This window comes from Alosa pseudoharengus, unplaced genomic scaffold (genome assembly GCF_046254945.1).
Source record: "Alosa pseudoharengus isolate Yale_2024_CS ecotype anadromous, Long Island Sound unplaced genomic scaffold, YU_APseudo_1.1 YU_APseudo_1.1_scf_3, whole genome shotgun sequence".
Taxonomy (NCBI): Eukaryota; Metazoa; Chordata; class Actinopteri; order Clupeiformes; family Clupeidae; genus Alosa; species Alosa pseudoharengus.
In genome coordinates this window covers 40770720-40796698 of record NW_027468718.1, presented here as the reverse complement: position 1 = coordinate 40796698, position 25979 = coordinate 40770720, and the positions used below count along the sequence as shown (strand labels likewise).

The following is a 25979-nucleotide window of genomic DNA, read 5'->3' as shown; positions in this document are numbered from 1 at the left end:
ACAAATACTTTGACGATATCTTAATAAGTGTTCAATAACTTCAAAAGGCCAGCCTAACATGTCACTTGCAGTAGGCAAATTTAAGGTAGGGCATAATTAAAAATAATGTGTTATATCATACTGTGTGTCCTAGTAAAAGCAGTATTATACTGCACTGCCCCCCAGTGGAACAGACAAGGAACTGATGCTTCACTGAGAAGCATTTAGGCTGAAGAGACATGGCCATGATGACCAATTCAATATAACCACAAAAGACATTTTTGTTTTTAAATGTTTCTTTTTTTTCCATTAAAAAGCTCTGTGCAAGTAAACCGAAATAACTAAGTGATATCTAAGAGTGTTCTGTAAAAGTGACACAGAACACTCAGAACACACAGAACATGTAGCCTATAGCTCATGTTAACATGTTTCTACATATGGTAGACAACCTTTAATAAGCTTAGGCACACTGGGGTGTGTTCTGGATTCTTCATGCCTAATAAATAGTGGTTCCTGTAAAAAAAAAAAGTAACGTTGTGTAGTTCTGTGCATTATGGTAACAAATCTCATTTTTCCATTTTCACACACAGTATTCACTTCTCAACTTCATTACAACACTAAAGCCAGTTGAGATCCTCAGATTAAAAAAAAAACACTTACAGTTATCAGATAAAAATGATAGTAGCTTTTGCCCATCATTGTTGTACAAACTCATAAATATATCACAACATGATCAAACAGTACATTCAGATTATAAGGACAGATGTCCAGTGATTTGGACAGGCATTGTATGAAACACTGGCATCCTCTTCCTCAACCATTAACGTTTTTTTGGTGAGACGTCTTCTGCTAGGCGAGGTGTGTCAATTCTAGGAAAAGCTTGCTCCCAGATGATGTTGGAACAGACAAGAATTTAAATGGAGGATTCTTATCCCATGATCCTTTGCGGTAAACCATAAACAAACCTCTGAGCAGAGTCTTTTGTTTGAATGTGTGCATCTGTGACTTCCTTTTTTCATCTCTAATCCATTCTGTCCCTAGGTGTATTATAGTTCATCCTGTAAAGTGTAAAAAAAGACAAATGTTTAAAAAATATTACATACACTTCAAAACAACATGTCCAAACGAACAGATGAACTCAGCACATGCTACACAACAGCTCTTACTCCAATTACCTGGCAAAATGAAAGCGCTGTACAACATAACGTAAAAATGTCAGGAAAAAAATAAAAAAATAAAAATAAAATCAACATTGCTCTTGATGTGAATGTGATATTTACCAAGTCATTTAAATCCAAGACTTTGCTAACTGCTTACGAGCCTTTACTTTTCCTGCTCTATTTTTATACCTAGTATGAGGCTCAGAGACCTCCAGCACCACTTGTCTTCACCTTACTTCACCCTGCCCCATCCCCTTCACCAGCACCGCACTGGCTCGTCATCTCCTTCATTAGCATGCTAAGCCCTGAGAGTAGCGGCCTGACACAAACTTATGACACCCGCGCTCCGCCGCACACAGTCCTAGATTTAAGGAGCCACCAGTTATTGCAAAAAGAAAATTAAAAATAATATGAAAAAAAAAAAAATCCTGTAAGAAGCTTATACCTTGAGTTTGGAGGACTTGTCCTGTAACCATGGCGATAGTTGCTGCAGGCGCTGCCGCAGGATGTCGGCAATGACGCCAGCGTCGCGGCTGTTGATGTGCTCGCCGCCCTGGTCCCGCTGTCGGGGAAACGCACACAGAGGGGAGAGGAGGGGGACAGTGGATTAGCGATGCTACACTACACACACTGGCAGCACCACAAAAAAAAAAAAAAAAAATCACCACGCCACAGCCAGTCGGTAATAAAGCTAACAGGGGCCATTTTGGGCTTTTCTGGGTCCTAAAAGAGGATTTACAATGAAAATGCAGGCCTGGCTGAGCAAAAACTACAGCCAATTATACAAATATTGGCAGGAGTGAGTGCCAAAAAAGCAGTTTAAAAAAAAAAATTTTTTAAACTTTTCAAACTTGCCATAATTATTACAAACAACTGAACCAAAAGAGCAGTTGTGACAAATACAAATACTACTTGGGAGGTACAAAAAAAAAAAAAAAACATTTTGCAAAAATCAAAAACTGGCTGGAGACTAGTCAGAAGATTGCATGTGACATGAACATGGCAGCTCACCCTCTTGGTGCCCAGGTGTGGGTAGAAGCGGACGGTCGGGTAGGCCTTGACTCCGGCGCTGTGGCAGGTCTGATAGTGGGCCTGACAGTCCACTTTCCCAGCTCTCACTGTGCCCTTCATCATCTGCAAAACACAGACAGACCCAGATGTCAGACACCCTCCTAGCAGAGAGCCACCTAATCACTGGTTCACACTGCAGTGTCCCACCCCCACCCACCCCCTATCCCTTCCAGCTCAGACATGGCCAACATGCTGAGACAAGACAAGACATTTTTCTTAGCCACTTAGCCTCAGGGAGACATGTGGCCTTTTACAGTGGGTAAATGATAGCAGGTTTTGAGTTGGAAGAGGGAGGGAAGTAGAGAGGATGCCATACCCGTGCGAGAGACTCAAACTCGGGGGCGAAGTGCTGGCAGGGCCCACACCATGGGGCGTAGAAGTCCACCACCCAGTGCTCTGCACCCCCCAGCACCTGGTTCTTAAAGTCCTCCGGGGACAAGTCCACTGACGCTCTGGGCAGGAACCTGTAGAACAGGAGCAGGGGACACTTAGTATTACATGACATTATTAGGTATGAATGGCTTTCTGAGGGAAGGACTGGACTAGTAAACAAACACATGCACTTGCCACAACAGAATAAAGTAAAACTGAATTAATTACCCCATTGCCCAAGTGCGAAGAGAGTGTGCATCTCTGTGCCAGCCATTGTAACTACTGTTTTTGAAAAGAAATGAACAAAAACACAATTAAACCGACTCATTACACACACTTAGGCCTCTGAACATGTTTGTGTAAGTGGAGAACAGGGGCACGTACTGGTACTGGTCGCGGTGGTTGCTGCCGTGCGAGTAAAGGCGGATCTCAGGATAGGCCCGGACACCCTCCCCCTGGCAGAAGGAGTGGTGCTTCTGACAGTCCACCGTGCCCACGCTAACCATCCCGTTCAGCATCTGAGGGGGAAAACACAATTTAGTTGACCCGTTTTTCTTATTCATTCATGTTTCTATTAGCATACACAAACATCACTTATTAACTCATCTGGGGGGGCCACTGCCATCGGTAAACAATAGAGAAACTCATTTGAGCACTCTCCATGATTACCATCGTGGTTTAATTTAATTATTTTATTCTTAACAATGTTTTTAGAAAGACCATGGTAGTTGCTCAACAACAGTCCTTGATAGAAGCTGAATCAACTTCTAACAGACACCTGCAAAGGTGGAGAACATCAAACACAGAGAACGCCTTGTGTCAACCAACTCAACTTGCCAACAAACACACACTTACAGAAACAGGAAGTTCAGCAACCCAGCTGCACACCTATTTCACAAAACCTAGAGCAGATTAAGATGGGATTTTTTGGTTATCCTGGCTGAATTTCGCCTTGACTTGGTTTCACAAAAGCAAAGGCACACATGTTACTATGGGGATTTATTCTATGCAGCTAGTTTTTTTTTGTTTTTGTTTTTTAAACTTCATTCCATGTACCTATGCATACTATTTGCCATTTTGACTTGTAGACACCATAAATAGTTTACATATTAGGGATATTATTTTAATTGGGATAGTTATTTTATAATTATTCACAGTATATTCATTGCTTGCTTCTTTTATTGATAGATGTTTGAAGAATAGCCTAATGCAGTGGTTAACTGGACATGGAGGGCAAGTTTTCAAAGGTGTTTTCAAATAATTCAATGATAAAGATGGTATAGTCATATAGTGTCATACTGTATGTATTCCTTTATAGTGCCATGCTCTTTTTTCAATGACAAAGCATTCCTAGACGGGGAAACACTCACACGTGGATCAGGTGGGTGCACACATAAATCTGCATTCAGTTGGTCTGCAACGTCTACACTCGCCGTTTTAAAGGCACACTATGCAGGTTTGTTAGATTAATATGCAAGTTTTTTTAGCTTAATTTACCTTCATTTAACAGCTTCAGAGTCATTGGAATGGTTATATGACTTTTTTTGGGTTGAATGGTGGCCGTCTCGCTTCCCCCTAGCGCCTGTGAGCGGAAAAACCACCCTTGCAACTGTGGGCCGGCGGGCCGACGGCCTCAGTGTCAGGAAGTATAACGAGTGTAACGAATTGCTTTACTGCATTCAAATAAACATACACGCCAGGCACCGGCTAGAAAAAGGTAGCGATGGAGTTTCTCAGACATTCGTCATGACAGAGCCAACGAAAAAGAAGCAAAAACCGAGAAAACAGTAAGGAAATTGCGAATACTGCATAGTTTACCTTTTAAAAAAACTGCCGTTTCCTCAATAAAAAAGTATTCACTTTACTTCCTTCTATCAAAAGCATTTGCTCACTTGGTGTGAATTATGCTATTTTCTGCGTCTTTGTTATTCCAAGAAATCCATGCATTCTTCTGAGGAAACCCGAGAATGTGCATGTATCCTGAATTAATTACATCTGGCCTGAGCTAGTCACTCCTACTCATCCTGACTTGGCATTCATGAAACATGTTGAGCTAGGATGACCAGACAACGCTAGCCTCACTTCATCTCTTATCTTGGATTTTGTAATTCTGCTTTTGTGAAATAGACCTCTGGGCTGAATCAACTCAAAACAATTACATGGTTTACTGTTTCCCACCTCAGAATGTCTGGTTGCAGACAAGTGTTTTACAGTTGTAAACAGTTAAACCAATTTTATACAATATAAATAACAAAATCTATTCCATTTCTTCCATCACTGCAAATGTGCACCAATAATGCAGAGGTGCATTTAAAAACGTGCTATATTTACATTTCATGACAATAAGTTACATTAAAATAAACAAAAGTGGCAGTCTTTTGGTAACCTGATTAGGGACTGGAATATCCAACTTGCTCTTTCCAATTCTATGACTAAATGCATTATTCCATTTGTGTCACCAGTTCTGTGCCCGTTCCCTCTCCCATACGCACCCTTGCCCCTCTCCCATACGCACCCTTGCCACTCTCCCATACGCACCCTTGCCACTCTCCCATACGCACCCTTGCCACTCTCCTCCACTCAGGCAGCAGGGCCTGGCAGGGGCCACACCATGGAGCGTAGAAGTCCACCATCCACAGCTCGTCAGACTTCCTCCTCTTCACCAGCTCAGAGAAGGTGTCCGGGTTCAGGGTGACCACTACTGGGTTGACCAAGTCCTGTGTGGGTACAGATAGGCCACAGGGAGAGGAATTAGGGATGGGTAGTGGGGAAAACCGTAGAAAGAAAGAAAGAAAGAAAGAAAGAAAGAAAGAAAGAAAGAAAGAAAGAAAGAAAGAAAGAAAGAAAGAAAGAAAGAAAGAAAGAAAGAAAGAAAGAAAGAAAGAAAGAAAGAAAGAAAGAAAGAAAGAAAGAAAGAAAGAAAGAAAGAAAGAAAGAAAGAAAGAAAGAGAAAAGAATCAATGCAAGTGATTGAATACAAAAGAAAGGCAGATGAAGGGAAAAGGGCATCATTGCAAACACAAGGGCAGAAGCCACAGAGATCTTCAAGGCCTCTCAGTGCCAGTTAGTGTGGCGGGGCGAGACTGAGTCAGACATTAATCAGTGAAAGCGCAAGCTGCACTGCCCTCACCTCAATAAACTCAAGGATGCCATCTGCCGAATGGTGGCCCTCATACTCGTGGATGCTGGTCTTGTTGAAGATGACGGTGGTTGGGTAGGCTTGGATATTATACTGCAAACAAATAAATAAATAAAATAAAACAAAAACAACACTTCACGGACCAATATCACTGCGGTGACTCTCCCCATTATCTCCATAGGGGAGCCCATAAACACGCTCTCACGGGGAGGCGTTAAACACCGGATCTGTTTACGGTATTAATATACAATTAACCATCACGACAGGAGCCATTCACTAGTAAATGAAGGCTGCAATTACCAGACGCCTCGAAATTTATTATTATACTATTTATATGAATAAAAAAAAAACACAACACTGACTACAGAAGCGCCCAGCAGTTTGCAGTTCAATTATCTCGCCGCGGCTTCCGGCGTGTTCCCCCAGCTCCTCGGCCTGATCGTGTGGCCATCTGTGCCTGTGCTCTAGGGCTGGGGCCGAGCAGAAGGCCGGCCGCCACTATCACAAACTGCTCCATCCTGCCTCCATTCACCCCCACCTCAACCACCCACCACCCACTCAGCTCACAATCACAAAGGCACAGAGATGACTCAATCATTCACTCTCCCTTGCAGGGCAGCAGGTGGTTGGGTGTGGAGGGTTGTTTGGGGGGGGTTAACCAGAGGCGACCCACAACAAATCGCTGCTCATTCTATCACAAGGGGTGGTCATTTGTGGCCCCTGGTTTACAGCTCACACCGCTATTGGCTAAACAAATGTTTCCCAAAATACAACCGCCCACACAAAAACAAAAAAAACAAATGAGATTCTGGAAGGCCGTGTTGTGATCAAGCTCTGTGTTCACTGTAAGTTGAGCTTGAACTGGGAGGCTGGCAGTGGCTCTCGCGTCCTCACACTCACCGTGCTGCATAGTCCATCGTGAATGGTGCAGTCCAGCGTCCCAAACTTGAGCTGCCCCGCCAGCTGAATGGAGGCCTTCCTCAGCTCAGGCAGCAGAGCGCGGCAAGGAGGACACCACTGCAGGGGGACAAACACGTGAGTCAAACGTGCACACTCAAACAAGATCTTATCTTGCACTGCAACCAACAGTAATGTTTCCACAAGCTTGGCAGATTCCTCCAAAGAGACCAGCACTGACATCAAACCCAACCCAATCCCAAGAGACTACACAGTAATCCAAGGACTCACTAAGTAAATACGCACATAGTGGCATCACCCTTGCTAAGTGCTGAAACACGAAACACGAAACACGAAACACTCTTGAGGGGCAGCCGTGGCCTACTGGTTAGCGCTTCAGACTTGTAACCGGAGGGTTGCCGGTTCGAACCCCGACTAACGTTAACGGTGAAGAGCTACAATCTCACGGAGCAACAAACGGTCGCTGTTAAAAGTCCATCTACACCAGGGATTCCCAAACTGTGGTACTAACTGTGGTATTAATTAATCTTTTTTAACTCCTTTCCGCCATTGCCCTTTTCATCTTGCGTACCCCCTAGTGGCAGCTCGCGTACCACCGGGAGTACGCGAAATGAAAAGGGCAATGGCGGAAAGGAGTTAAAAAAGATTAATTAATACTCATAAATAATACATAATTTCGAATCAGGTTATAATGATATGGAAATGTTAAATTAAAAGAAAATCATTTGTAAACTCTATAATAGGGTATGTTTTCATTAAAAAATAAGCTACACACAATAGGCTACACGTGATTTCCTGCGGGCAGCCAGAATATCTAGCGCGTTAGTTTCGTTGAAGTATAGGCTAGGTAGAAGGCTGTGTAAACATGGAAAACTGGCTAAAAACAGGGACACTGTCCAAAAGGCCTAATTAAAGCGATCGAAGAGGAGAAGCGAGCAGGACACAGGTAACGATGGAATGGGATGGGGGGCAGACTAATGAAGGTGGAGATGGAGCGCAGGGGGATAAAAGAAAGAACGAGACAGAAAAGACCACGTGAAGAAACCGAAAGTATGATGAGGCATATAGGCCTAGGCTTCACGTGGATTGGGAGACAGACTGCCCAAAGCCACAGTGCGTGGTCTGCAGTGAGATGCTACCTAACCATACTAATGTGGTTCTCCACACTGTTTTTTTTAATGTGAGAGCTCATAGACCAGTTGCACATTTTGATTATGTTATCATGTAGGGTGGCTAATTAAACAACGATGCCTGGAACGCGTCAATAGAATGAGTTACTTTTTTATGTGTTGGATGGTGGGGGTACGCAAGCCGAGTCAGGATGTAGAAGGTGGTCCGCGGGGAAAAAAGTTTGGGAACCGCTGATCTACACGATCGCCCACTACTTCAGACTGTGCTTATATATGAGCTTGGAATACAAATTCATACAAAATCAGTTTCCCACTCCCGGCAGAGGGAAGCTTTGTATTTTCCAGACTATTCAGTTTAAACACCTGGCTCGCAAAAACATGCTTTTCAGTTGGGATGAATTTTATTGACAATTTTAACCTTTTTTGGAATCGCAGGGAATACTTCAGACCAAATACAAGGATACAAGGATACAAGGAAGTTTATTGTCACATGCATATAGTTACTGGAAGTAAGAAATGCAGTGAAATTATGTCTGGTGTCAGCCTATTTGTGCATTAATGGGGGGGGGGGGGGGGAGGATTGGGATGGGGGGGGGGGGGCGCCAACAAGGAGCAGGGCCCCAGACTAACTTTTTGCACTGGTTGCACTGGTGCGCCTAACTTTTTTTCTTAGGTGCACCAGCACAAAAGTTAGGTGCACCCAAATTTTAAACCACATCGCATTTAACACCGCAGCAGGTTCACTTTTTTTCCTTAATTACTGTCCTATATAGGTTGTCCTGTGACTTATGATTTACAATTCTACAAGAAAAGTAACTTAATGAAGTGTTGGTGCTTTAATTGCTTCTGTGAGCTGAAATTTAAACTTAAAACATCTCAAGATGAATTAAATAAAAATAACAGTGAGTAAATTAACAGTGCACGTCTTTTAAGGGCTTCAAACTGCACATCTCATGGCTCAATGTCTTACATACTATCCTTCATGATCTTTAGGTCTTGGCTAAACCAGCTCGCCATAGCATCTTCCATAGAAATGTATTTGAGCACAATTTAAAGAGATGTTCCAAGTAGCCTGGGGGATTTTTATGTGATTTTCCAATGATGATTGCAATAATCATTTGACAGCCCCACAATGCAATTTACTTTTTAATTTTAGTATTTTTAAATTTTCAATAAGAACATCACTATGGTTAATGCAGTAACGAAATGGTAGGCCTATTATTATAGGCTATTGCAATGACTTGCCATGCTCGATCTAAATGTGTCCATTCAATTCACCGTACACAATGACCACAGTTATACATGCAGGGAATATTCGGGCTTTAAATGTAGCAGCGATATTCGGTTTGCGCCAAATACCGGATTAAATTGACTGATGCCATCAGAATGAGTTTACACAACTCGCGCGCAAAACAAATATTGCTGTTGAAAACCGGGTTACTCCCTGCATGTAACTGCGGTCAATGACGCACTCCTTTTCGGCGATATCTGTATCTGTCGTTCGGGAAGGCCTTGTATGCATTGTTCACAATTTTAAGACGTCTTTTAATCTGCAATGGCTCCTATAAATTTGGCGCAAGTGGCATTCCTGTACATCGGGTTTACGTTCAAACTATTTTTCTGGTGAATAATTATTTCGGACTGAACTTGGTGAAGGGAAGTTTTACTAGGCCTATTGTAGGCAACGATAAACTTGATCATCATCTCGGGCTCGTCTGATCGGTTTGCTGCTGCCAGCCGCCGAAAGGCAGTGGGGAGAGGGGAAATTTATCTCGACCTATGTGACCACACACTGTAATGCAACTACATCCACTCTGTTTATCTGACGGGTCTCTGACCTCTGTCTCTCTATCTGCAGCACACGCATTTTCAAATTTACACACAGGCACTGGGCCACAGCCAATCAGAGGGGAGGTCCCGCCCTTCACTATCTGTGATTTGTTTAAACCACAAAATTGGCCAAATATGTGTTTGTTATTGAACCAAAGGTAGAGTTTCAATGCGGACACTTTTTCCTCTCTCGAATAGCTGGTTGCACCGGTGCGACCTCCGATATTTTTTAGTCGCACTTTTGAAAAATTAGGTCGCATATGCGACCAAATTGGTCGCACTCTGGAGCCCTGAGGAGCACCCAAGAGCAACAGGGGGAAGGAAAAACTCCCTTACCAAGGAAGAAACCTTGAGCAGATCCACGGCTCAAGGGGCTAACCCAACTGCCAGGGGTCTTGGTGTGTGTGTTGGGGGGATGACAGGGGAAATGGGATAGTGTGCTGTGTATGTGGGCAGAGGGCAGTGTGCAATATGTGTGTTGGAGAAGCTTCCTCATGAGACAATGTGCTGTGTATTGGGGGGGGGGGGGGCAGTGTACTGCAAGTATGGTGAAGGGACTTACTATTGCAAGCAGAGTACTGTATGTATGATGTATGTGAGTGATGACAGTGAAGATGTGTGTGTGGGCGGGAGGGGAGTGGAGCAGTGACTGTGTGTGTGTGTGTGTGTGTGTGTGTGTGTGTGTGTGTGTGTGGGTAGGTGGGGGCAGTGTGCTGTAAGTATGTAGAGGATGTGTGTTGGAGAAGATCCTGAAGACAATGTGCTGTGTATGTGTGTGTGGGGGGGGGGGGGGCAGTGTGCAGCAAGTATGTAGAGGAGGCTTACTGTAGCAAGCAGTGTGCTGTATGTATGTGAGGTGATGGTGGGGTGGGAGGTGTGGGGGGGGGGGGGGGGCAGAAAGGCTAGGCAATCAAGGACATGGGTAGATGGAGGAGAAATCAAAAATAATAAATAAAAAGTTCTATGGAGATGTGCAAAAGTTGGAGAAAGTCCGGTACTTCCGTAAACTCATTGATGTCAGCAGAGTTCGTCTTGAACATCTCCCAGTCAACGTTGCTAAGGGCGTCCTGTAGCCTGGCTTCTAGGGGTGTGAATCTCTCATGTAAAAGACGATACGATTCGCATCTAGATACATGGGCACGATTCGATACAAGAAAAGATACATGTTTATAAAAAACAATTCAGTACGATTCGATGCAGTTCAAGAATGGAAAGCATTCTGAAAGATTTTTTATAATTTGCTCAAGGTGCACATTAATTTTATATTATCAATTATCATGGTCATGGTTGTCAATTAGGCAACAAAATGTGTGAATATGATTATCTAAACTGAGGTTTGTTTCATATACTGTATTGAAATGAAAAAAGAATAGTCTACATTTCAGTCAAGCACAGCAGCCAAATACAACATAAAAAAGTACATTTTTATAGACTTTACAGATTGTATAGAGTTATATCTTATTGTTTTCATGGAGCTGTAGCCTTGTTGAGGTAAGACAATACCGAAATAAAATAAAACAGTGCTTAAGACAATCTTGGCCTTTTCTCATATAGGCCTAGCCTACCCTACAAGAATAAAATAGGCCTACAAATCATTGAACTCTCTGGGCTTATTTTGTTCCAACAGTAGACCTAATGCAGAAACCTAAAATGCCTGAGTGAATATGAACAAAATCATTGGCTAATAATTTATGCATCGTTTTAGCAGCAAGGGCCAAATTATTATTTAACATTAAGGAAATCCCTTCATCAAAGGTAAGGCTACTCTACAGACTATCGTTGCTGTTTAGGAATGCTATAAGTGCTTAATTTCGCGCTGGATTTCGAAAAACAAAAGCCGACCGAGTGCAAGTTGTCACCTGGTTAAGTTGCAATAGATGTATGGGTAATGAGGTCATTTGACAACTTTGGGCAATGAATGTAACCAAAAACGAACTGCATTACCCACAATTCCGTGCCACGTATAGTTTCAAAACCGGAAGTGGGATGAACGCGCTGCTTGGAACGTAAATGAGTCTGAGCGAGCAGAAAAGGTTGTGCACCGATTCATAACAAGTAAATTGATATAATGACTGGTTCATTTCAGTTTTTTTCCGATACGGGGCTTCACGTATCGATGTAGCCGTATCTTACACGTTAAAAACGGATACCGATACGTATCGGTTAATCTTTACACCCCTACTGGCTTCCGATTGGTCAGTCCAGCGATTGACCTCCTTCGTCACTGGGGGGTCCGTCCGACTTCTCTGTTTGTACATAGGCAGTAGGAAAACAGCGGCATGATCTGATTTTCCGAAAGCTGTGGGGTGTACTCTGTCTATGGGTGTACTACGAACCTCGATTAGTGGGTTAGCAAGGTATGTTGCGCTCAAAGCCAGGCTATGCTGTGACACGAAAGTGGATCTGTTTTAGTGTCGCTATATCACCATGGTATCTTATGCTGTCAACCAAACCTGGTCGGGAGGAGGTTATGTGCTAGCTCAAATCGTGTAATCTACCGGACACTGACCAATCAATTGTTTTAAAAACGAAGTTCTCACGTGTAGGATTCTGTCATATATCTTACAGGTGGAACTCCGCCTCTACTAACATTTTTGATCTCGAATGCGCTTTAATAGGGCGGTGCGTGCAAATATCCCACTATGGACGTGCATACCATAGCCTACAACAACTGATGACAATTGATTTATTTGATGTTATAGGTTAGACACAAAAAAATCACCGCAGTGTAGATTAAGCTATCGCTCATGAATGCGGAAGTAACTGTTTTTAAATAGAGGCGGTCTTGTGCGTCTCCACGTTACACGATTGGCCAAAGTCATCCCAACACCGAGAACGCGCACAGATCTGAGCTGAAAGCCTAGTTTGACAAATATATCACATAACTGCAATCGTAGTATCACTTAACGCATACCCCTGAGTTAAGGCTTTGTCAAGCCTCGATATGTCTACATAGCCTAGATATGTCTAACGTGCTTCGTAGTATACCCCACTGGTAGAGACTTCGCTTTGTAACTGTTCTTGAACTGTGTGTAGCAGTGATCCAGTGTGTTGTCACCACGTGTAGGGAAGTGAATGTGTTGAATAAATTCAGGCATGGACCGGTTCAGATGTACTTGATTGAAATCACCGGCCACAATAAGCGCAGCTTCAGGGTGCGTGTGTTGTTGTCTATTTAACACTTCTTGCAATTCTGAAACCGCAGCATCTGTGTTGGCTTGTGGAGGAATGTAGACAGCGTTGAATATTACCGAAGTAAACTCACGGGGCAGGTAGAAGGGTCGACAGACGATCGCTAGATGTTCTAGATGAGGCGAGCAGGACTTTGAGAGAACGGTGACATTTCTAGGATCACACCACTTGCTGTTCGTCATGCACCGCCACCTTTCGATTTTCTAGATTCCTCAGTCCTGTCAGAGCGGGCAGCAGAGAAAAACTCCGCCGGAGTGATGGCACTGTCCGGTACAAATAGCACAGAGCCGAGTTGGACTGGGGCCAAGATCTTAACCGAATACTATCACCTCTCTCTCCTGCACCCAACATTTTTTCTGCCAACCTTGAGCCGAGCCTCTGATAAGTGCTCAGTGGCCATACAGACGGAACAAGCGGATGACATCAACAACTCAGCTAAACCAAAGCACTCTGCACAGGCTGAAACAGAGATATGCCCAACCCCCCCTGCTGTGGGGCCCTCTGGTAACCACCCACTAGCCTCCACTGAAATGCAGACCTTGGAGAAACATAAACAACCAGCTCAACAATGCCCAGCCATGTCCACTGGACAAGATAAGATGGGTGCTGCTAAAATGACTCAAAGTCAATCACTGGCGTCAAACTCCTGGAATCTCAGCAAACAAATGGATGTGATGAGCATGAGGAGATAGCACCTATCAAAGCTGCTGAGAGGCTATCAGAAAGGAAGGGTCATGTCTCATGTTGTAACACCAGTACCAATACCCCTCCCCACCTCCGTCGACTCCTTGTCACCACAAAGACACAACAACATGGAATACACTACTGGAATACATGCTGAAAGCAGAGCGTCTGCAACAAACTTCCCAGAACCTCAGCAGGCAGATGGAGACTCTGGATCAATTTTCAACCCCAACCTCCTTGATTTCCCATCACCACCCACACCCAATCACATCCCCACCCAATCAAACTCCCCAGGCCACACAAACCCCCCTAATCTCCCATCACCATCCCCACCCCGTCATCCCACCACCCACTCAAACTCCACAGGATCCCCTGAATACCCATCACCATCCCCACCCAAGCACATGATGTTCCCTGCAAGAATGGAGAGACTGCTACCAGTAGCCATGCAGAGTTTTACTAGCCCAAGATCATTAGCATCAAACAAGCGAAGGGCACCTCCACCCCCTCGCCCTGTGTGTGTTTCACTAATTCACGGATTGGGATAAATGCAGAGACCAAATTTCCCTCACAGGATCAAAAGAGTATATATACTTATACTTATACATTTCCCCAACACTTACAGCAAAACTAGCACTCCTAAATATCAGATCTCTTTCAAACAAATCATTCTTAATTTATGATCTAATTTGCACACACAACCTTGATTTTTTACTTTTAACTGAGACATGGTTAGATCAAGCAAACAGTGCTGCTACTCTCATCGAATCAGCTCCCCCAAATTTCAGTTTTTTGAGTGCTACCAGAGCAAATAAGACATCTTTTCAGTGCAATCAGTCGTCATTCGGTGACTTTACTTCATTTGAATATCTGTGTGCATGCATTAAGTCTTCTCCTCAGATTTTATTACTGACAATTTACAGGCCTCCAAAACATTCAGCTAAAGTTTTTCTTGAAGAGCTAGGTGAACTGCTATCAGTTGTTTGCATAGAGTTTGACTGTCTTATTATATCAGGGGATCTAAACTTGCATGTGGATAATCCTGAAAACAATTATGCCAAGGAATTCATTGCACTAATCGATACTTTCTCCCTAACACAGCGTGTACAGGGGCCAACTCACTCTCTCGGCCATACCCTCGACCTTGTTATCACAAAGGGTCTCGATGTCTCTACAGCTGTTAAAGACCTGGCCTTATCTGATCATTTCTGCGTGTTCTTTGATGTGTCTGTCCCCACACACTCAAAACACAGCTATGATGGTAAAAAGGAGAATCATAAATTAATCATAAATCAGACAAGTGCTCTCTTTGAGCAAGCACTTTCACTAAAGTCAAGTCAACTGTCAGACTCTGAAGACTTATTTGATCACTTTAATGCAAAAATGGCAAACATTATGGATGACATTGCTCCATTACAATTCAAGAAAGTTAAGGACAAACAGAAAGCACCATGGAGGCAAAATCCAGCAGTTAAAATTCTAAAAAGATAGTGTAGGAAGACTGAAAGAAAATGGCGTAAATACAAACTTCAGATCCACTATGAAATCCATAAAGAGATGCTCCGCACATATAACTCTGAAATATGCAAAGCAAGACAGTCTTTCTTTTCTAACATTATCAATAGAAGTTCAAATAACACTCATATTCTAGTAGACAAAGGAGGGTTCTCCGCGCTTCTTTCAAACAATCCGGTGCAACCAGGCCAGGACAGATATTTCAAAGAGAAGGAGAGACGCCGGTGCAGCTCAGATGTCTTCTTAATTTTAATTTATTTGATACAAGGTGCAGAACAAGACTAACGTTTCGATGTAGTCACATCTTCATCAGAGTCCTTGGAAGGAATGGGGGGTGAAGCCCTGATAAGGATTACCTACAGGTGTGATTGAGCATAAAGGGGGCGTTGGCTACCTGAAGATACACCCACAGCTTCCAAGGAGCTACACTCACAACATTAAGTCATTAAAGGCAAATTGCCCATAAACCAGAGAAGTAATTAAAATGTTCGAACAGGCAACCGTATACACAAGCATATAGTTCACAATACAAAAACATTTAACATCAACAGTTTTACATTTACAGAAAGCATGATAGATTCAATTCATCATTAAGGCCTAAAGGTTCTAAAGTGCCAAGTGCATGTATCCAATAAGCTTCCCTACATAGGAGCTTTTTAATAATGTCACCACCTCTTGGTGGGGCTGTGATTTTCTCTATTCCCCAGAATCTCAAAGATGCCGGAGAACCATGATTGGCCTCCTTGTAATGTCGTGCCATGGCATATGTTAGGTTTTGGGTGCGAATGGCGGTCTTATGTTCAGATACCCGTATTTTAAGTTGCCGTTTTGTTTGCCCTATATAAGCCAGTCCACAGGGACATTTTAGAAGATAGATTACGTGTGTGGTGTTGCAGTTTATAAATGAAGAGATAAGAAATTTCTTGCCAGTGCGAGGGTGAGAGAAGTACTTTGTGTTGGACGAATTTGAGCATTGTGCACAATTACCACATTTATAAAAACCTTGTGGTGGGCAGGATAGCCAAGTGGAAGGAGCTGAGGTGGTCATGTCCGAGTGGACCAATCGATCGCGGATATTACGAGCGCGCCTAAATATAAATCTGGGTGGCTCAGCGCAAATATCCTTTAGTGTCGGGTCACTTTTTAGTACATGCCAGTGTTTGCGAATAATGTTTTTTATGTGTCCCGCTGCTGGAGTGTAGCAAGTGGAAAAAGATAGCCTAGATGTTGTTTGTGGCTTCGTTCTTTTCTTTAGCAGTAAGGCGCGATCTGTATTCAAAGCCCTGCCCCAAGCTTTGTTAATATCAGTCTGGTCATAACCGCGTTGTGCAAAACGATGCGCTAGATTGGCTGCTTTTAAATTGAAATCAGTCGTTGTACTACAATTTCTTCTAAGTCGCAAGAACTGACCCACTGGTATGTTGCGAATTAAATGAGGCGGGTGATTACTGTCAGCTCTTAACAAAGTATTCCGACTAAGTGGTTTGCGGTAAATTGTGGATTGTAGGGTGTAGCTCTCGTCCTTAGATATAGTAAGGTCTAAAAAATCAATGAACTTGTTGTTATTCTCCAGTGTGAAAGCAAGATAATCTGTAGTGGAATTGGCATAGATCAAAAAACTATTTAGCTCATTGATTGTGCCCTTCCATATCAGAAGGACATCATCAATGTATCTGCGCCATAATGATATTTTGGAGTAGAAAGGGTTTTCAGTATTGTGGATAAATTTTTCTTCCCAATAACCCATCACTAGGCAGGCATATGAAGGTGCAAAGGCACTACCCATTGCAGTCCCTTGTAGCTGTAGATAGAATTGATCAGAGTATTTAAAGAAATTATTCGAAAGAATAATCTCGATCAAATTTATAAGAAATTCTGATGGCGGCAACACATCAACACTACGTTTGGCAAGATAGAATGACATTGCTTGTAGACCTACGTGGTGGGGTATGCATGTATAAAGACTTTGTACATCCAAAGATACAAGGATATCAGTGCTTTCACAGTTCCAATTATTTATAAGATTTAAAACATCTGTTGTATCCCCAAGGTATGATGGTAGATTGTGAACATACGGTCTTAAAAAGAAATCAACAAATTGTGAGAGAGGCTCAGTGAGGCTCCCTATGCCAGATACAATGGGCCGTAGAGGGGGGTCAATGAGTCGTTTGTGAATTTTAGGTAGACCATAAAATACTGGACATCGGGGGTGATCACTTAATAGAAAAGCCTTTTCTTTATCGGTAATCCAACCTTTTTTATGAGATGCATCAATATATTCATAAATCGACTCTTTTATCCTAGAAGTAGGATTAGAGGGAAGGGGTTGGTAGTGTTTTTCATCATTTAGTAATTCCAATATACCACAGTTGTAGTTCTTTAAGCCCATGACAACAACAGCGCCCCCCTTATCAGCGGGACGAATAATAATGTCCTCTCTAGATTCCAAGGAGCGTAGCGCATCAAATTCACATTTTGTCAAGTTTTTATTTTTGGAAGGGCGCAACATGTTTAGTTTGGCCATATCTTGATCAACTAGCTGACTGAAAGTGACTATGGTGGGATTCAAATTGGAGGACGGCAGGAACCTAGATTTCTTCTTGAAAGGAGTCACTTCTCTAATAGGTTCACTAGTGGGATCATAGTTTTTGCTTATACTGTTACTCAATAGGACACTGGGCCTAGAAAAGAAATGTTTCAGGTGTAGCTGTCTAAAAAATTTAAACGAGTCCACTTTCAGTGAGAAGGAGTCAATATGGTTAAATGGGGCAAACGAGAGTCCTTTCCGAAGTACTGCTTTCTCTGTATCCGTCAGGTCAGAGTCTGAGATGTTGATTACAGTCTCCTCTGGTGGTTCCGTGGGGACCAACGCGTGGGTGGCGGGAGTTCTCTTCTTCCCCCTCGAGCCCCGCCTCGTCTTTGTCTTGGGCGATGGTGGCCTTGGTCCAAAAAAGACGTAGAGTTGGGCTGTGGTGGTATGTAACGACCTCCGACGTCGCTTAGGTCATCAGATGAGTCTCCCTCACTCGCTGTAGATGGGGGCGCGTACCATCTGTACCAACTGTCCCATCAGCATAGTCTTTAGTATCACGTTCATATTTCTTCATTTTGTAAGTCTGTAGATCTTTCACAAAACTGGATAGAGTGGTGGAGATGTTTTCTGTAACCTCAGCAAACGCATCTGTATTAATTTTACTTTTTATTTCCTCTTCCACCCGTATGGCCTCAGTCTTTAATTTTTCTTGTTCAGACTTGGTCTTCTCAATTATCAAGAGCATAAGATCAAGGGAGCATTTGTTTAAAATGTGCTCCCATTTTTGCATGAAGGATTTGTCATCCAGACCAAATGACGGGATTTTGTTAATACGTAAACCGCGCGGAATGCGTTTGGCTCTCCAGTACTCAGACAACGTTACGGAGTGCCAAAAAATCTGGACTCTGATTTCTTTAAGTCTTCAAGTTCCCTAGTCAGGGATAGAATATTAGGCTCTGGCGGCTTGAACGTATCCTTAAAAAGTGAGTGTGGCACAATAATGTCAGCACCTTGTTCATCAGTGTACGACAATGTCTCTGATCGTGCATTGGTACTTGCGTTAATAGTTTCAAAGCTGGTCCTCTTAGCTCTTCTTGCAGCGTGCAACGGGAACGTAGAAGGCCTGTCCAATTAGCCTCTGTGGTATCTCAGTAGACAAAGGAGGGTTCTCCGCGCTTCTGTCAAACAATCCGGTGCAACCAGGCCAGGACAGATATTTCAAAGAGAAGGAGAGACGCCGGTGCAGCTCAGATGTCTTCTTAATTTTAATTTATTTGATACAAGGTGCAGAACAAGACTAACGTTTCGATGTAGTCACATCTTCATCAGAGTCCTTGGAAGGAATGGGGGGTGAAGCCCTGATAAGGATTACCTACAGGTGTGATTGAGCATAAAGGGGGCGTTGGCTACCTGAAGATACACCCACAGCTTCCAAGGAGCTACACTCACAACATTAAGTCATTAAAGGCAAATTGCCCATAAACCAGAGAAGTAATTAAAATGTTCGAACAGGCAACCGTATACACAAGCATATAGTTTACAATACAAAAACATTTAACATCAACAGTTTTACATTTACAGAAAGCATGATAGATTCAATTCATCATTAAGGCCTAAAGGTTCTAAAGTGCCAAGTGCATGTATCCAATAAGCTTCCCTACATAGGAGCTTTTTAATAATGTCACCACCTCTTGGTGGGGCTGTGATTTTCTCTATTCCCCAGAATCTCAAAGATGCCGGAGAACCATGATTGGCCTCCTTGTAATGTCGTGCCATGGCATATGTTAGGTTTTGGGTGCGAATGGCGGTCTTATGTTCAGATACCCGTATTTTAAGTTGCCGTTTTGTTTGCCCTATATAAGCCAGTCCACAGGGACATTTTAGAAGATAGATTACGTGTGTGGTGTTGCAGTTTATAAATGAAGAGATAAGAAATTTCTTGCCAGTGCGAGGGTGAGAGAAGTACTTTGTGTTGGACGAATTTGAGCATTGTGCACAATTACCACATTTATAAAAACCTTGTGGTGGGCAGGATAGCCAAGTGGAAGGAGCTGAGGTGGTCATGTCCGAGTGGACCACCTCAGCTCCTGGACACTCATATTCTATTTTCAACTGTTGATAAGTTAACAAATCCCCCCAATTAGCGCCTGAACTTCTCTCAACTAATACATGCAATGAGTTTTCATCTTTTTAGGTAAAAGGTAAAAAAAAAAAAAAAAAAAAAAAAGCTACTGGACCTTAGTGCAGCATTTGACACTGTTGATCACACTATTTTACTACACAGACTAGAACACTGGGTTGGATTTACAGGCATAGTTATCAGCTGGCTAAAATCATATCTACAAGAAAGGAGCTTCTTTGTTGCCATCGGAAACTGTACCTCACCACCAACGTCCTTGACCTGTGGTGTTCCCCAGGGGTCGATCTTGGGGCCACTATTATTCAACCTCTATATGCTCCCACTTGGACAAATCATTAAAAATAATTTGATTTCATATCATAGCTATGCAGATGACGCACAAATTTACTTAGCTCTATCACCAAACGACTATGGTCCTCTTGAATCTATGTGTCAGTGTATAGAACAAATCAACACCTGGATGTCTCAAAATTTTCTTCAGCTGAACAAAGAAAAAACTGAAGTAATTATATTTGGTAAAAAGGAGGAAAGACTTAGGGTTGCCACTCTCCTTGACACAAAAGGGTTGAAGGCAAAGGATACTGTTAAAAACCTTGGTGTATTAATTGACAGTGATCTAAATTTCAACAGCCACATGAAAGCGATAACTAAATCAGCTTTTTACCACCTCAAAAATATTGCCAAACTCAGAGGGCTGATGTCAAAACATGACTTAGAAAAACTCATTCATGCATTTATCTCCAGCAGGGTTGATTACTGCAATGGACTGTTCACAGGCCTTCCTAAAAAGACTATTAAACAGCTTCAGGTGATACAAAATGCAGCAGCTAGGATTCTAACAAAAACTGAAAGAACTGACCACATTACTCCAATTATTAAGTCCTTGCACTGGCTTCCAGTAAGTCACAGAATTGACTTTAAAGCACTATTGCTTGTTTATAAATCAGTAAATGGAGCAGGACCTAAATACTTGTCAGACATGCTTCAGCAGTACACACCTTCTCGTCCTCTCAGGTCCCAGGTGAAAAACCTGCTAGTAAAACCTACAGTTAGAACTAAACATGGTGAAGCAGCTTTTAGCTGCTATGCGGCTCAGCTGTGGAACCAACTTTCGGATGACATCAAAAAGGCCCCAACTGTAGCCAGTTTTAAATCTAGACTTAAGACCAAACTGTTCTCAGATGCTTTCTGCTAACTGTGCAGAGTTACAAATTCTGAATCTGCCTTGATAATTATTCTACCTTGTCTTTTATTACTTTTTTTTACTACTTTTTCCTGTTTTTGCTTACTAATTATTCTTTATTTTTAAATGATTTTACCTTGTGTTTTATGTTTTCTTTTTATTATGATCTTTACCTTTTAACTATTCTTTGACTATATTGCCCTTCTATGCTTTTATTTGTTATTATTGTTTGGTTTTGTTTATGTAAAGCACATTGAATGACCTCTGTGTATGAAATGCGCTATATAAATAAACTTGACTTGACTCACTGCTCCCCGAGCGCCGCTGTTGTTGCAGGCAGCTCACTGCGCCGGGATTAGTGTGTGCTTCACCTCACTGTGTGTTCACTGTGTACTGAGTGTGTTTCACTAATTCACGGAATGGGATAAATGCAGAGACCAAATTTCCCTCACGGGATCAAAAGAGTATATATACTTATACTCAAATAAGAATTCACCCTTACTGTTACAGAAAAATAGTCATTAGACATGTGAGACTCACGGGGGCAAAGAAGTCCACCAGCCAGGGCTCCTTCTCATGGCTGGGGAAGTTCTCTGGTCTCAGTGTGGTGACGTGGGCCTTCACGCTCTCCTTGGCGAAGGCCACAATGTTGTACAGCACATCCTTGCCTATGAAGCGGAAAGCATTAGCCCTAAGCTGGCCGTAGTCATGGAAAAAAAATCAACAACATGTGCATGACACAAGCTAAGACCCTGCCTATCCGGTTTCATGGTCGCTATGACTGCTAAAAGTGACAGCATCTTCTCACCATGATGAATCTCGAAGTCATGGATGCCAAGGCCTTTGAAGACGGCGATGCTGGGCTTCTGAACGTAAAGGGAACTGCACAGCTCCGCCTCAGCGAGGCAGTCGACCTTACCGACCTGTGCAGAGTCAAAAGTCACCGTTTAATAATTAAATCACCCTCCCATACAGTTAACACTTAACATAAATCACGGAAACAGCTATCTCCACAAACAACTTGTTATTCTCCATAAATACATGACAGATACAATGACATTTAGATCTGAGGTAACATCAATAACAGTGAACTATTAATACACACATTTTCAGCACATCTGCTTCCATGGAAACAGAAAACTCTTACATAGCACCTTTATGCAACTTCTCTAAATATTCAGTGTGTGTGTGTGTGTGTGTGTGTGTATGAATATACAGCGTTCAGTTCACTCATATTTCAACCAAATATTTATTTACTTATTTAATATTTCATTTACCTGAATATGATCATCTTTCAGAAGGGCATTTAGCTTCTTGTATTCATGAGAGGCCAACCCAGTCTGTCCAAATGTGAAGCTAACCAGCCAACGATGATGGGCCAGCTTTGCCTATCAATCATGAAAACAGATTGCAAATGACTCCGAAGGCTAATTCACAAATCAAACATTTTCACTGTGGCCCTGTGCATGAGGACAAGCTACTCGTGAAAGACACATGAAAAGAGTAAAAGAAGAATAATGAAAAGAAAGAGAGTGAAAGAGATTGTCACCTCAAAGGAATCCTTTGAGAGGGTCTCAAGGTCGGGGAGATGCTGCAGCACCTGGGTATAAATCTCCCTCGCGTCCAAACTCTGGAGATACTGTGCACAGATTGAACATGGTGAGTGACTACATCTGTGCGTGCTGTACACATTCTTCACTTTGTAAGGGCCTTGGACATTTTTAAGAGCTTTACAGGCTCCATCAAAGGGACAAGTGAAACACAAAAAAGATATATTTTGGCATTGTCAGCCATGGCATTGGTTTTACCTACATTTTAAGATGATTGCTAGAGTCACAACATTTTAAAACCAAATAAAAGGCTGAAACAAAAGTAGGCATGCAAAAGCAGTTTAACGAGACATGTGCTGTGCTACATCTGCATGTTACCTTTTAAGGTACTCAACCATTTGTAGCAGCGCCACGTCAGTGGATTTTTTTTCTCATCCGGTTGAGCCTTAGGTGTTAAAACTAGCTACCCAGATGCATCAATAAACAGACAAAACAGTCTTTACCAGCACACTGCCTTTGTCTTTCAGCATGCTTCCTGGTGGGAAAAATGCTGTTGTGCTCGAGGTCACCTCGAAGCTCTCACACAGCTCGGCCTGTGTGGAGCAGTCCATCCAGCCAACATGAACTAGACCCTCCTGCAGTGAGCAGAAACGCAAACAAGGGAAACTTGTTTCTGAATTCTCAGCGCACAAACCAGAATCACCACTTCAATAATAGTCAAATAGTTCGATGGTCTTACCAACATTCCAGCTAATTTCTGCCTTGTTTGAGACTCTAGGCAATCTGCAGAAGAAATATGGACAAACGGCCATTGTGACAGCGTTACATGTGGAATACCTGCTAAGATGGCTGGTTTTTGGTACTGTTGACATTTTCAGTGCACTGTGCCTTACATCTGAGACTTTCTTACCTCCCGTGTCTGCACAAAAAGTAATCAGCCACCCTATTCGGGCTGCAAATGCACGGTCGATCTCATTGAAGATGTTTCCTGCGAAAGGAAATTAAAGCCCCTTGAGGTTAGACAAGCAAGACACCGGGAACACTATACTCAGATACTTATCAGATGAAAACGTTGACATTTATCAAGCATTTGCTGTAAATTTATGAGTGGGGAATATACAGATACAAACTCTGACACCCAGAAAGCACGGGCACGCAAACAGACACCTTGCTTGTGCTCACCTTGCCAAAGCTCAGTGACTCTGCTCTTCACAAACTGCATGGCAAACTTAGTCAAGCTCTCTTTCGACCGGTCTCCAAAGTACTTCTCGGCATTCTGTTTGGAAGAAGAGCATCTCATCAAATGAAAATCCTCACCACAAAATGAAAGACCTCCACATGAACACCCCGTATAATGTGCTTCGCTCTCACCATTCCAGCTTTGAATATGTAAAGGCTAGGATAGCTGTTGACGCCTTTGCTGCGGCAGAGTCTCCCATTATCGCCACAGTTTACAGCACCGATCCTAATGACTCCATCCATTTCTTTGGCAAACTCCCTCCACTGTAGAGGCGGCAATACATGTGAATTAATGCAAACAACACATTCAAATAAACAATATAGAGTCAGCATGTGAATACATGCCCTGAACATCTCAAACAACACATCTCAATTCATTCTCACCGTGGGGGCTAGATCATGGCAGTGAGAACAGCGAGGGAAGTAGAAATTTACGAACCACAGCTCCCCAGAACTGACAGCCGCATCTGAAAAAATAAAACAAGGAAGCACGACAGACAAAGCAGCAGGGGCTTTTGGGCGTGAAGGCCAAATATCTCGTAAGAATATGAACTCACATAATAGATATATGAGATGGGGAGGGGAGAAAGAACTTACCGAAGTCACCTCTGTCTAAAGTGATGATCTCCAGATCATCATCATAGATACCTGCAAAGTGCACATACAGAAAGATGCAATTGTGTCACACAATACCCAATTCCTACCCATTACCTGGCATTCTCTGAGAGTGGATGTCTCCTGGTGAAATTACCAAAATCGTATCTGTAAAAGTTCCAGCTTTCATATCGTCCCCCCTGTTGCTCGTCCAGTCCCTTCTCTCCGTACTTGTCATACTTCTTCCTCAGGTCCTCATCCTTCAGTACCTCATAAGCACGGTTGATCTTCAGGAACTCATCATGGGCAGTTTCATCATTCTGTGGGAATGGACTACGTTATGAATACAACAACTAGGCCTACACAGACGGGATCATCTGATCCATTACTAAATTAGCCTAGGCATACACTTACTGGATTTTTGTCAGGGTGCATGGTGAGGGCTAGCTTCTTGAAAGCCTGTCGAATCTCTCTAGTACTTGCTTCTTTGGAGACACCAAGTAATTTATAATAATCCTCATCAGACGAAATTCTAGCAACGAGGCATAGTACAATGCAAGATACAAGTAGCACTCTGCTCCAGGATGTCTGACTTAGCTGGAACTGCTGGCGGCTTATCTGCTTGCTGTTCATCTTTGCAGTCTTCACAAACGACTCAGACTCAAACTTTGTGTATCTCAAACTCGTTCATCTTCAGGAAGTGTATCCTGAAGAAACTCCGTATTTTAGATGTCCTGGTAGAATAGGGGGGGGGGACAGTTTAAAAACAGACATACGATACGATATAAGTTGTCGCACAAAAACAGTTGATCAAACACAGTCCTAACAACTTATTTGTAAGTATTTACATTAACAGTGATTTTTCAGGACAGGACTGGCGTTAATTGACCAAACTCTGCTTCCTAAATCCAAATAGCAACCCTTGATATATCACAAATCACATTACAACAGTGGTTAACCTATTCAGCGTCAAAGGTATCGTAACGCCCAACTTAGAGGAATTAGCCCCTTAGCAGAACAATGAGTGAGAAACAGAGGCATTGGAATGCTTTAAATGTAGCCGCTACAGCCAGACATTACGCTTTACCATTACAGCTCCCAAACCGATTATGCAAACATTGCTCAAAGTTATGTTAGGTAACGATAATTGGCTGGCTAACATGGGCTAACTTTTCAATCAAGCAAGGGTTAGCAAGCTAGCTAACACTGTTAACAATAAGGCATGCACATTCACCTTTAACACCTCAAGAAGCTCCTAAAATTCTTGAATGAGTAATGCAACTTAATGCTCTTCAACCAACATCCCTATGATGAACCAGACTTCTATCCGGGTTTAAATCCGGGAGCAGTACAACTGCTGACGCTTGATAAGGTTTATTGGCTATGTTAAACGCCGGTGGTTCCTGCCTATCCAAAGTTGCGTGTGTGAACGAAATGCCACCATATGACATGACGTAGACTAGAGACGCTCAGGACTCGCCACGTCTCCCCCAATTTGCAAAATAAGCCAATTACAAACTCAAATCATATTCTTATCTAATAATGACATTGAACAGATTTAACAGGATGAATATGTTCTGAACATTTGCGCTGCAGTGTCCATCTGTTTATCAAACATGGAGCAACACAGTCAAGCTTGTAGCATCGACTGATATTAGATACGAACTGATCGGGTTAATTATCAATAAATATAACGCCAATGCATGTGTTCCATTTAGGTTCAATGAAATCGTAAACAAGCGACATTGTA

At 42.6% G+C, this 25979-nt stretch overlaps 1 protein-coding gene across 1 annotated transcript; it reads right to left on the bottom strand.

The window, feature by feature from the left end:
- Positions 1–123: 123 nt before the first annotated feature.
- On the bottom strand, positions 124–25665 carry dnajc10 (DnaJ (Hsp40) homolog, subfamily C, member 10). Its single transcript, XM_076264253.1, has 23 exons — positions 25464–25665; positions 24644–24963; positions 24387–24549; positions 24233–24283; positions 24020–24102; positions 23768–23899; positions 23579–23672; positions 23307–23384; positions 23136–23179; positions 22900–23031; positions 22396–22485; positions 22124–22234; positions 21655–21769; positions 21387–21514; positions 6622–6738; positions 5713–5814; positions 5144–5299; positions 2967–3100; positions 2811–2864; positions 2527–2674; positions 2151–2273; positions 1585–1701; positions 124–1037 (listed from the first exon to the last, which is right to left on the bottom strand). Exons 2-23 carry the CDS (start codon positions 24860–24862, stop codon positions 1026–1028), a joined length of 2403 nt encoding a protein of 800 aa, XP_076120368.1. The 5' UTR covers positions 24863–24963; positions 25464–25665; the 3' UTR covers positions 124–1025.
- Positions 25666–25979: the final 314 nt, after the last annotated feature.